Here is a 13688-nt window from a genome sequence, read left to right on the forward strand (position 1 = left end):
ACTTTTCCACCCATTTATAGTGTTTACTTGCCTTTTCCCACACGCACATTCCTGTGGTTTATTAGCTTGACTTATTGGAGTCGAGGTTTGGTTTAACGCAGTAGGTTTCCAGGAAAGGCTGGAATATGTCAATCAGGTCTTTGATGCATCACAGCTTGGTGATTCACACATACTCACACAAGTGCAGAGCATGAGAATATTAAAGAGACAGTTCACCCCCAAATCAAAAATATGTATTTGTCCTCTCACCTGTAGTGCTGTTTGTCAGTCTAGATTGTTTCGGTGTGAGTTGCTGAGTGTTGGAGATATCGGCCATAGAGATGTCTGTTTTCTCTCAAATACAATGTTACTAGATGGCACTTGGCTTGTGGTGCTCATAGCACTAAAAAATACATTTGACAAACTCAACACTCAAAATAATACACAGTTGTGAGCAGTTTCATGTAGGAACTATTTTCTTTCTACCGAACTACACCCTACACACCGGAGGGAACAGGCATCTACTGTTAGCTTACCTCCCTCTCTTTCCAGTTGCAGTGGCCCTCATCAATAAGGCCCAGGACCTCCACTGACATGGACTTTTATCCCTCTGCTCCAACCCATAGACAGTGACTACATGCGTTACATTAACGCACATCTTGGGCTATAATTTCTGCACGTATTTGCTCTACTGTGAACTGTTAAAAGCTGATACTCCACTGCCGTGCAAGCCACTGCATTGTCAACAACACAGTCATGCAAATAGTTCACAGTAAAAGCCTCCTGTTAACAAATGAAGGGATTCTGTCCACAGAAAAGTTGTCAGAGAGCTTTTATTTTGAAAGGGAAACAAGAAACATAAAAAGGAATATTTATATTTCTTGATGTCTGTGTGATCTAGACATTGAAACGGTTGTGAAAAGTGGTATAATGCCAAAGAAAAACCAAACCAAAGTCTAATTTTCCTTCACACGTAAAAAATCGGCGAGCCTCCGAATCTCTAGATGCTCCACAGCTGAGCAGCAGCCGCACCGCACCTGAGCAGCGCTGCTCACATGGGCAGTGTGGCTGCTCTGACCTGTTAACCAGGCCTAAAACAGCTATATTACACATATTTGTTATATTATGGTACTTGAGTGTAGCAGTACTTTGCCTTATTTTTATTTCCTCATATGTTCTTGTATCTTTAATGTATGCACCAAAAATCAAAGCTAATTTATTGTAAGTAAAAACCTACTTGAAACCTACCTCTATGAGTAGATGCACACTTTCTTTATGGTTAGTGGGTGTGGTTCGGTAGAAAGAAAGTAGTTCCTACATGAAATTGCTCACAACAAGGTCTGTTGATTATGATGTCATGATTTCTGGAAAGAGACATTGCTGTTGAGTTTTTTAATTTAACACTCAGCAACTAACACCAAAACAATCTAGATTGATGAATAGCTCTACAGATAAGAGGAAAAATATGTATTTTTGATTTTGGGTTGAACTGTCCCTTTAGGTTTCTTCTTAATGTAAAGGCAAATTGCATCCATGTAGCCTGCTTTCATCTACACCCCCCAGAATACTTTACATCCCCATCCATATGTATGGCTGCGCAGGTCAGCACATAGGTTTTCTTTTGAAGTGAGGCAGATTGTATTAAATCGTACCACAGAAATATGTATGCGCTGCAGTGCCACCCAGGCCTGCACCGTTCAAGCTGCTCCGCCTGACTCTGATCACCCTGTGAACTCCATGGTTACCGGGTGCGGGGGCAGGAGGCAATGGAGCGACAGCTGGGGCAGCATTTCAGAGGAAACTGGGTTGCACGCTGAACCTCACCTGCTTTCCGGCTCAGTGCTTAGTGCCGGTGGGGCTCATCACCCCCTGCTTTCATAGCTTGTCTTTCACTCCGCAGTATTCTCCCCCCCACACACACACCTTTCCGCCCCGCCTCCCCCGAGTCAGAGTTTGTCTCATCTGTTACCTCTCCTGTATCGTTTGATTAAGACGCTGTTGAATCCAGCTGCCTTGTCTAGTCTCCGCTTCAGGTCCTCTAGAGATACCGTCAGGGATCATTTGTGTATTTGTGTATGTATTTGCCTCCTCCCCGCCGTGTGTCTGTGGGTTTTGATACCGCCGAGTGTTTGGATATATTTTATATCTACATATCTTGGTGAGGGATGCTTGTGGTTTGCCTGCACCAGCATTATGTCTCAGCAGTTTATGTCTCTTTGGAGCATGTTAGCTAACCTCTGTATCACGTCTCTGCTCATTAGCCTGTGCTGGTCTGCCCTATTTCTTCTGCCTTGTTCAAGGAGATATCGTGTTGCTTTATGTTACAGTTTTAGCAGCACTTAAGACCCCTGGGAAATGATGTCACTTAGGAAATAGTCCTACTTCCTGTACAATGGTGTAACAAGCAGGTTAGGGTGTGGCCTGGGGGAGATCCTGTGTGAACGGAGTTAGCTGTGAGAATACATAGTCGAGATGATGCTTGGAAAGGAAATGCACCTGGGTCTTATTACAGAAGATCTGTGTCAGGCAGCAGCACTGGGCATTCACAGACTTCACAGAGAAAGGCAGCGTGAATTTAAGACACACATGATGCCACAGAGGTATGAATAGGTTTATCCTTGTCCATCACGCGGTTACATAATGTCGGAGTTAACATATCCTCCTTTTTCCTCCTCAGTTATTTCCATGGCTTTGAAGCACAATGCTCAGTTAGTGCTCAGTGAAGTGGGAGGCTGGGGCTTCTCAGGGACCGAGGCTTGAACAGCGAGGGGGGAGCTGTGCAGCGAGAAGGGCTGTTGCAACTTTAAAAGTCTCATCTTTATGCCTGCCAGCGACTGATGTTCCTCACTCAGGGAGCAAATTGAGTTTGCATGCCTTGATGACTCATTAACATGGCCTTTGCAGCACTTCCCCAATGCCCCTGTGCATTCGAACATATTCCATTTTTAATAGTTTTATGTAGAGGAATTGATTTGGTATCATGTCAGTAGCGGTTCTCTTTTTTTTCTCTCTCTCCTTGGCTGATTTGAACTCTGTGTTCTGAGCGTGTCAGAGTGCTCGTTTGTGTTTTCATTACATGCATGCAGGAGTTATTCACAGTTCATCGACACGGAGCTGTGAACATTTTTCTACGTATTTTTGTATTTACAAGCGAGTGATAATTTACACTGAAACTGTACAGTTGTAACACAGATATGGCTTTGAAAATAGCTTATTACATTAATGTGGAATATGTTAAATGGACTGAAAGGCAACTATAATGAGCAAATCGCGAGATTATCAGCTGTTAATTTGCCAAGCTCCTTTAAATATGATGCTTTTGAGCTCTTACTGTATCTTAGTCATGCTTGCTCACATTTTATCAAGGAAAAACACAAAGAACTACAGAGACCGTGTAGCTGTGACTCAATGGCAACAGTGTGAGGGAAGGATTAGCTGTTTGCGACCTTTGTATATGACGTGATCTTAGAAAGACCAGGCCACTGTGCCCAATGGAGCACCAATCAGCATACAGTATGTATAGTAATGAAAGGGGATTTCCAGTACAGCTGCTCATAAGAGGTCAGAGGGCAGCAACAAATGACATTTAATCTATTTACTGCTCTTAAAAAGCTTTGATGTTTTTTTATTAAGTTAATTTGATCTCAGTCTGTTTTGACTGACTAAATTAAATTTGCATCCACTATAGAGTCAAAATGTTGGCCCATTACAGTACAGCAGACAGGCATCCTTGGAGGCATGTCAAGGGAGAATAGTACAGTAGTGATTTTTTTTTTTTTTTTTTTTGTGTACAAGACTCAGATGACCGCTTTGTGTGTTCCGCCATCTTGCGGCATGGTTGGCAGGTCATAGAGTCAGCAGCAAAGGTTGAAGATCATCTCAGCTAATTGATGACAAACTTTGGCATTAAATGTAGACGTTTCGTTTTGTCTGCCAAGTACCAGTTAAAGGTATACTATGCAGGATTGTCAGTTACTGTTTGTGAGCACACTCCTTAGCAAAAGTAAAAGTAAAAGCCAGCCCCAGATTAACCCTCGTCTGGCATTTTGCCTCGGTGTAATTGTGTTGTTTGGCGCTGTGTCTCTTGGATGCCTGCTGCTTATGGTGTGACACCAGGTCACTACCTTTTTGTAAAGCCCGGACTTCTCCTGCAGGCTGAGGAGGTACACGCCCATGAACATCCTGAGCATAGAAAACACAAAAATAAAGGCAGAAAAATACACCGCCACACACTTCTGGTGGGTCAGGAGTGATGATTGAGAGGGATTACTTCTGTTTGAATCTATACATTGTCATAGATATTTCATTGTTTTTAGGGAAATCCTGCGTTGTGTACCTTTTAAGTTTTCCATGGTTAAAAACGCCTTGTTTCCACTTACAAATGTGTGCAGAGACAAAGCAACCGGAAGTCCATTTATTCCTATAGGAATCTCTGTGATGTCCGATGTGCCTGTGAAAATCCTTGCTGAGATTTTGTTTGGGAATTTGCCTCGAGTTCATCAAAAACATTGAACCTTTGCTGTGGATTTCGGAGAGACAGTATAACAGTGTGCTAGCTTAGCTAACAGGCTGCTAACTGTTGATTGTCAAGTGAGTTTGTTTGATTAAAAAGAACTTGATTTTCTAGTTTTAACACACTGTGAATCTGAGTAATGCTATTCTGATAAAATATGGTTATACAATATATACTGTCAGATTGTCATTATGACTCGTTCAGCAGTTCATACGTCTTTTTGATTTAATATTTCACACAACATGCCACGTACTTGGCAGGTCCTGTTTCTGTCCCGGTAATGTTCTAAGCACATATTCCAAACTAGTAGATGGCAAGAAATCATAGACTGTGTAAAATAAACAAAATTTGCCTCCCCACCGTGGCTACGGGTTGTTTCTATCAGGTCCATCTGTAAAGAAATGCACTTGCATCATCTGTATATGTACGAATCTACAGACTCCAGTCACATACGAAAGTGGAAACGCATCTGTGGTTTCATGTTGTCACTTCCGTAAATGGTTGCCGAGTATAATAAACAAACGAGTATATATAAAAAATTGATAAAAAATAAGATTGAAAGCTTTTATGAGGTCACCTACATGTTCTGTTTCTGTTTTCAACAGCTGCTGTCACCACAAGAGCAACCACGATGCTTTCAGCCAAGTCTCTAGTTGGTTAACTAGTTGGTTAGTGGTGCTATCCAGATGATGTTTACTTCGTGGTCATTGTCCTATTAACTAATATTATATTTCCCAAAAACGGCACAGTTAGTTGATTGAGTTAATTTATTCTGTGGGACCACCGCAGCCCCTCGACAGTGTTACGTTAGCCCTCTAACATTAGCTACCTTAGCTAAGCAGTGTTAACTTGAGTGATGTTATTTGTTTCAGAATCAATTTTTTTTCCCAATGTTGAAGTGTGCCACAACTATTGGAGCAGCTTTTTCATAATGCTGTCAAAAGTAACAACATACTGTAGAACGTAAAGGTAAAAGGAAAAAATTCAACACCTCTTAGGGTAGCTTGCATCCAAAAGGTGCGTGTTGTAGAGAGACCTCAGCGCAGTAATGGCAACTTGTTACCTTCTGCTTGATTAGTCTATAGCAGGGGTTCCAGAGTCATTTTAGTTCAGTTGATCTCACATGGGCCAGGCCACTGAAACCACTGCATAATAACCTATAAATATCAACGCCTACAAAGTTTTCTTTCATTCTGAAAACATTCTCCATTTACCAAACAATGAAGAAAGAAAAATTATGTCCAAATTCAACAGTATGTCTTAGATTTTCCACATTTAGTCAGTCTACTACTCACTTTCACTACATGTGACTTATTTTTTCATAATTTTCCTCTAAAGTGGAAGCTATTGAAGAAGCAGGTTACGTCATCCCCTGCCTTACAGTCTGACGTTTTGTCAGTGCCTCAGCAGCAGGGTTCCACTAATATTGTTTTAAGAAAGAAGTCTGATACAGATTATTTTGTACTGAAGCTGCTGGTTGACAATATGTTTCACAATGTTCAGTATCTTTAAATATGACCATAGAAAGTACTTATTGTTAAGGCTCTTACCTCCCTGCCCTTCCATGTGCCTACATGGCAAGCCTAAGGCAGGGAGAGCAGCAGGAAACAGAACACAGCAGCGTCAGTGACAAACAGAAATAATATTGATGAGTCAGACACAGCATGAAAAGGAGGAGCTGGGGTGGAGGTGGGTTGCAAAGCGGCTTGCAGAGGAACCAGCAACAGTAGGCAGGCCAGAGCAGTTTAAATAGGGCTCCCTGAATGAGATGCATAGAAAGGCATCATGTGATCAATCAGCTGCTCCATCAGTTGATTGGGCTGTTTGAGATCAGCTGAGATGTGAGCTGAGCTTGACATTGTGTCGTGCCTGAACTAACGCTATGCTCAATGTGTCCAAAGTCATCTAGTGGGCCAGATTGGACCCTTTTGCAGGCCGGTTCTGGCCCCCAGTTAGTATGTTTGACACCCCTTGCCTATAGTGTTAAATTCAAAGTCACAAACAAATGGCATACAACTGCCACTGCCCCCCTGACTTTACAAGAAGTATATAGTCATTGAAACAGGATATAATGTTTGGATGTATTGTTCAGAAGTAGGCGGGCTGGACCTAACAAACATGGAATGATTCCGTACTTGGTACATAATCTTGATCTTAAAATAAATAAACTGGGACAGGCCTCCAGGAAGCTCCACTGTGGTGTCTTAGCAAATGAAGTAGAATTTTCAGTGGTGCACATTAAAAGATGCCAGCCCTCAAAGCTCAGTTTTCACTGCAACTTTTAAGCCCAGAAACATCCAAATGAGAATATACAGTACATATCAGGCTGAGCAGTGAATGTTAAACATTCTCAGGGCTCCTCCAAAACTCCTGCGCCTCATTAATGACTTTTAAAACTCGGTGTTGTAGATATAAAATGAAGCGGAGTACTGCAAATGTGTGGCCTGCAGTGCTTCTTGTCAGATTTTTATTCAGAGACTGATTTCGGGTGATTGTGGAAGAGGAATTTCGAAATATTTGCACAACAGCCAGCATGTTTTTCCAGATTGAGTATCACAAGCAAAGACTAATCACAGCCAAGCAAGCTCTGTGTACATCCAGTCAGGTGTGGAAAAGGTTGATGTTGAAGTCTCAGTGAGGGAAAACACTGTCAAACTAATTTATCCATGCTGTTGCTGGATTAAAATGAGTGAGGCTGGAATTAAGGGATTGCTCCAATCTAAACTTTGCTCTTTTATCTAGTTGGCATTGCACTGGAAAGATCATACATAGGTAATGACATGTTTTACTACTGATCCAATAGTTTTATATCAACAGTAATGATGGTAATAATGGTTGTTTCAGTGTTTTAAAAGAGCTGTGTGTGACATTCAGAGCATATCTATGATTCAGAGACTGAGCTGGGATTGTCTGCACATGGCTCTCAACATGGAGGTGGCTGAGCCAGTAGCTAGCAGCTAATGGTGTTAGCAGTGCTAACAACAGCAGCAGTGCTGTTGGTGTTGAAAATTGATGGGAGGCGACTGAAGTGTTGGCTATTAGCTAGCCAGTGATATACACACACACAGGGATTCACATGCACTCGAGGGGCAGACGGCTGCCAACCATAGAGTCTGTGAGAAAAATAATGAGTGATTTCTCGTAGTGAGTATTTGTTTGATTGGTTGGATCTCTGTGAATTGAAAGAGTGTCATCTAGTCATCCTCTGTATCAGGGGTGTCAAACTCATTTTAGTTCACGGGCCGCACAAGCCCCGTTTCCACCAAACACTTTCAGTATGGTACCTTTGGAACCAAAAATAACCCTTAACACTTTCAGTATGGTACCTTTGGAACCAAAAATAACCCTTCAGACATGGTACCTAGACCCTAGCTTTACCACCACAAACAATACTCTTTCACATGGGCGGGGTTGTTGTCACTCACTGCTCCGTCCAACACTCACTGTAGTTCCTCATTATCGGTGAGAGAGGGAAGTCTGCACCTCGTTTATCGTCCACAGAACGAGGCTGCATGCCGACTTTTTCAGAACAAAATAAAACAGGCTGCAGTGAGAGTCTCTCTCCATGGGATATTTAGAAATAGCAGATTTGTGCATATAGTCCTTCTCAGGCAAGCTCAGGGGTTTAGTGTTGCTGGAGCTCACAGGAGCAACGCTCCATGATGCTTTCTTTTTCTCTGAGTGAGGATTGGAATATATGCAGTTCATGTAATTCCGACGAAATTAATATGTATAAATGCTTGAAGATCCACTCATTACTAAAAGTGTATGTCATATAAAAACTAAACTAATGGTCAAAGTTGTCTTATAGAATATTTAAGGTGTCACACAGTCACCTCCGGTATAGTGTAACATTACAAGTTGACGTTCTGTCTTAAAAGTCTCCGGCAGTCGGCCCAGTGAATTAAATTATTTTTTCTCAGACTCCAGCTGCTGCAAGAGGCAGCAAAACATCCTTTATTTTATAGTTGCAGTTTACTAATAAACTCTCCACGGTATAAACAGTGGTTACATGAGCCTCAAAACCAGCCACAACTCAGCCCTGAGCAGAGTGACCGTCCTCTATTGACCAATCAATGGGCTGCAGTGTTCACAGCTCCACCTTTTAGTTCCAGATCTGTGTGCTAGGTACCTCAATAGAGGGGGGACCAAAAATGGGGACGGTACGGAACGGTTCTATTGGTACCATCCACAACTTTTCATAGTGGAAACAGAAAAAAGCATACCGAACTGAACTGAACCGTACTGTACTGCTCGGTGGAAACAGGCCTATTTGATCCAAGGTGGGCTGCACCAGTAAAACCATTGCATAATGTCTTGAAAATAACAAACACCTCCAAATTTTTCCCTTTTTTGTTTAAAGAAGTACATTTTAAAAACTCCAATCATTTATAAAACAGATGACAAACAGCCTGTGATGTCTTCAGAAAAATGAATGGATTTTCGACAATATTTCTCAGTTTTTCCACAGTCCATTACTCACTCTCATTACATGTGCATTTTTCTACGCATTTCCACTCCTGAGTATTAACCCTGACATCACCACACCAAACTAATGTGAAAGAATTCTGGTCGGGGTGGAAAAGCCTCTGAAGCAACATTTTACTCAGTGTTTAACTTGCTCTTGAAACCTGGCACCTCGTAGTCTTCACAAGTGCATCACTATCAGGTGTGCAAATTCATCCAGTGGGCCAGATTGGACCTTTTGGCGGGTCACTTCTAGCCCCCGGGCTGCATGTTTGACACCCCTGCTCTACTTATAAAGTGTCCTGAGATAACTTTTGTTATGATTTGGCACAATATAAATAAAATCGACTCGACTAACACGCACACATGGCCAGATTGTCTACAGAGATGCTCGGATTACAACACACTCACAAAGGGAGTGTGACTTAATTCCCTGCTCAGATTGCCATTGCTCCACCATATCCTTACATAACAACTCGTGATTTGCTGCTATGTTAATGTGCTGAATGTGGTTTGCAGAAACTCAAAGGAATTTAGCAAAGTTAAAGGAAGTGAAGTGAAAGTAAAGCAGTGGAAATGCCAGTGTGTGTGTGTGTGTGTGTGTGTGTGCGTGAAGATGTGAACTTGGGCTTAGAAGAGTTATGAAGGGCCTTATTTGTCATTTTTTTACTTAATGGAGTCATCAAAAAAAATATTGACTTCAGTGTGGCGGTAGCTGACGGGGCTGGGGGTGTCCTTTTGTCTGTTTTGAGTTGTGGGGTGAATAACTGATCAGTTGGTCCAATCAGAGTTGATCAGATGAGATCGATGGATGAGAGCTGCAGCAAGTTCCACTGCGCCTGCCTCTTTGCTGCTCCGTCTGTTATCAGAGAATGCTTTGGAGCTATGAATAACTGAGTGGTATATATATTACAGCAGCGCACCTAATAGTCCACCTCCAAAAACAGAAAATCAAAATGTGTTGGCAGATGTTTTAATCATGGCAGGCCGCACAAATAAATGAACGTGTGGGAAACCCTGTACTTTGATAATGAAAGTAATAATTATTTGCAGCACTTCACTGAATACAATTCTGCTGAATTATTTCTCACATGTGTCGCTTTACTGGGATCCAGTTTTACAGTATCAGCACAGTATTTCTGCAGAGTAAGACATTCTTCTATCCGCACACATTTGATCCTATGCTCACCCATCATGTCCTCTCCTTGTGTCTGTCTTCCCCAGGATACCAGAGGGTCAGGCAGAAGCCGGGTCCCTCGCTGCAGGGAGACTGCGCTCCCTGGAGGACCAGCTAACCAGAGCCAAACAGAAGATCCACAGCTTCCAGAAACTCACTGGAGATGGTAAGCAAGGCCAGACCATGTAAAAAGGTTGCAGGGAAGGATTTGGCACAGAGCTCGGAAATATGAAAGGATTGATTTTGAAGGTGCGGGGGTTGACTATATATGGTATGAATCAGTCAACGGCTCTTGTGAGCTTTCGCCCGCAGCAAGAATCTCGGTCTAGTCCGCTGTTAAACCCGCTGTAGCTCAGCAGCGATGATGGCAGAGCCGCGCCGTCTTGGTAGGGTTATGTGTGTGTTTGCCACTCTAAGCAGTGGTCAGAGGGGCAGGAAAGCTGTCAGGTGAGCGGGGAAATGTGTGAATGAAGTGGAAGCAGTGTGAATGCCCCAATGGCAGAATGGAGGAGAGAGGAGAGAAAAGAGACAGACAGAGAGAAAATAAAGAAGGACATGTGAGCGTGGAGGGCAGCACGGGGTCAGCCTTTCTATCTTGCCGCAGGGGAAGAAAAAGCTAAAAATACCCTCCAGCTTTTTTCCGCCCAGGGAGGGAGTGAGGAGCGAAGAGAGTGTGCAAGATAGGAACGTAAAAAAAAAAAAAAAGCTTTTCCCTCCTCACCACCACCTCTTTCTCGTGCTCCAGGCTGTCCTTCTCTTTCCACGATTTTTTTTTTGTCTCTCTCCGCAGAAACCAGAGCAGTCAGCTGTGTTATCCATGTGGGTTACTCCACATTGTTTGGGTTCGGGTGGGGTATAGAGTTCCTTCCTGTTGTTAGAACTGTGTGAGAAAAGACATGAGAGAGAGCCACAAGGCACAGAAACAGTGATCAAGTGCTCCTTATTGAGGTCAAAGCAACACCCAGGGACAGAGAATAAAAGAGGAGCATTTTAATGGTTATATTCTGAAACCTAGCTTTGTGCGTTTAGCCTATTTAGGCTTGTATAATCAAATGCTCAAACATTCCTAAAGACCTCTTGGCATCTTCTCCTACCCTCTTCCCTTCCAGCTGTATTCCCAGGGAGCTGCTTTGAAGTTAATGTCATCGATTCTTTGTCTTAGATCATAACTGTGCTTCAAATGTCGTGCCAGCTGAGCGTCTTTGTTACGTTTTTGTTTTTCATGTGAAACGTTTTCTCTTACCGTCCCCCCCTGCAGGCCCTGGGCCCACTCAGGAGGAGCTGCGGAGGAGGGTGGAGAACGGCGTTAAGGAGTTCTGGTACTTTGTCCGCAGCGAGGTGAAGAAATTGGCCAGCGCCGAGCCCAGCGAGAGGCAGAAGTACGCCGACACGCTCCTGCAGGACCTGGGACACCAGGAGAGGTGAGCATGTCGCTGCTTGAAAGTGAAAATGTCAAGACGTTCCACAGGGATTTGAAGAGAACCATCACATCCATGAGAAAGCTCACACTAATATCAGTAGATAATACTGTCACCTCCAGAGAGAAGGTCGAAGCACACTGTGGAGTTTGCATGTCCTTCTTTAGTCTGTTTCCCAGTCCAGAGTCATGCACATACGGTGAATTTGAACCCCCAAATTGAGTGAGTGAGTGTGATTGTGTTTGTTCTCTCTCTCTCCCTCTCTCTCTCTCTCTCTGTCGTTTCTTCAACCTAACACACTCCCAGCGAGTATTTAGACACGCATTCCTTAAGGATGTCTTTCCTTTGAGTAAATATAAACCCTTGCAGTGTGGTCTGAAAGCTTCTTAACAACTCCTTTTATGTCTGTAATGCTGTGAGTGGAAAGTGTTGATAGTGATGTTCAGTCTCACATCATTAATATCTGTGACTCCATTAGATTAACTGATATCACTCAGCAATCAACAGGCACTGGTACACTGTATATCAGGGGTGTACCAGTGCTACAATCTGGATTGATATATTGATTCAGTGATCAGTGACCTCATATCATCAATGCAAAGTAAAAACCTGAATGCATATAGTAATCTTTATGATACACACACACACTTAATGATGGCACATCTGTGTCACCATTTCTCACATCCTTCCTGAACATTCAAACAGTGCTAACACAGATAACGGTACACAGCCAAGAAAGAGACAATGAGGATATTTACTGATATTGTCTCAGGTCAGTCGCCGTATCCTGAATGGAATTAAATGAAAATCATATCGTCGCTAGAGCTACATCGATTCATTCATTAGATTTCAACTGTCAGATAAAAATGTTTTCTGGTTTCTTTACTCCTCTATGACAGTAAACTGAGTATCTTTGAGTTGTTGACAAAACAAAACATTTTAGGACGTCATCTTGAGCTTTGGGAAACACTGATCGACTTTTTTTTCACCATTTCCTGACATTTTATAGATCAGTGGTTCCCAAATGGTGGGTCGCAAGCCCATTCTGAATGGACCACAAGTGACTTGCAGACATGTCTAGTTTGTAATAAAAATACACTTAATCTTTAAGTGCAGTAAATTTCCAGCGCAGAGCTTTTATTTCAAAGGGCCTTTTCCTGCTGTAGAGTGAGTGACTACCAGACAGCTACTTGACAGAGACAGCAAACTATCTCAACAACATGGCCAAATGCAAGAATGATGCTGAATGTATTAAACTGTGTGGACCTTGAACTACTGACTAAGGAGAAATGCGGACCCATAGGGCTGGACCAGTGTAGACCAAACAACTAATCTGTTAATTGTGAAAATAATCGAATGGAGCCCTGCTACGAGTGCACATTATCAAAATACTTCAGTGTTTTGGTTTTTTTTTAATTTTTTTTTTTTTTTTTTAAGAAAATCAATAACAACAAAATGTGTAAAGAATATTCCATGAAGGTTAAACTTTTTTTTTTTTTTTAAATATTATTTTTCTGGGCTTTTTGCCTTTTAAGAGAGTGAAATGGGGTGACAGAGAGAGTCAGGGATGACGACCGCTGCAGCGAGGCGTCACCTCTATACATGGGGCGCCGGCACTATCCACTATGCTACCGACGCCCCACACGAAGGTTAAACTTTGATCAAATAAAGTGTTTAAACTCCACACTGCGTATTCAGGTTAAACTTCCACCAACATGGAACAAACATCATAGAGAAGAGTAGTCCAACCATAAGCTGAGGTTACTCAAGGCCACACAGCAGATCGATAACAACAAGCCTGAAAAACACAAAAATAAACAACAAATTAAACGACAATAAAAATACTTGTTAGTTGCAGTTGTAATCGTGGCAGACTTTATGATATCAGCAAACATCGTATTGTCGTCCAGAGAATCAATTTAATATTGTATCATTATGAAACTTCAACACCTCAACACTTGACCTAAAAGTCATCACAGCACAGATTATTGAACTGTCATGTCCTAAAAGTCAGCATGAAATGTTTGCTTAGATATGTAAGTTGCGTTTACTTTTTGTTTGTGTTTATACAAGTGTAGCATTAAGAACACTGGCCTCTCTTGTTACATGACAAAAGCGTTTATATTTCTCAGAG

The 13688-nt window shown here is 42.3% G+C and overlaps 1 protein-coding gene across 1 annotated transcript in view; it reads left to right on the plus strand.

Moving 5' to 3' along the window:
* Window positions 1–13688, plus strand: part of fut8b (fucosyltransferase 8b (alpha (1,6) fucosyltransferase)) — a 132601-nt gene that overhangs the window by 71346 nt on the left and 47567 nt on the right. Inside the window, exons 3-4 of the mRNA XM_050058236.1 lie at window positions 10184–10302; window positions 11395–11557. Coding sequence (XP_049914193.1) covers window positions 10184–10302; window positions 11395–11557 — 282 coding nt within the window. The remainder of the gene's footprint in view (window positions 1–10183; window positions 10303–11394; window positions 11558–13688) is intronic.

Source organism: Epinephelus moara, chromosome 12 (genome assembly GCF_006386435.1).
Source record: "Epinephelus moara isolate mb chromosome 12, YSFRI_EMoa_1.0, whole genome shotgun sequence".
In the NCBI taxonomy this organism is placed as follows: Eukaryota; Metazoa; Chordata; class Actinopteri; order Perciformes; family Serranidae; genus Epinephelus; species Epinephelus moara.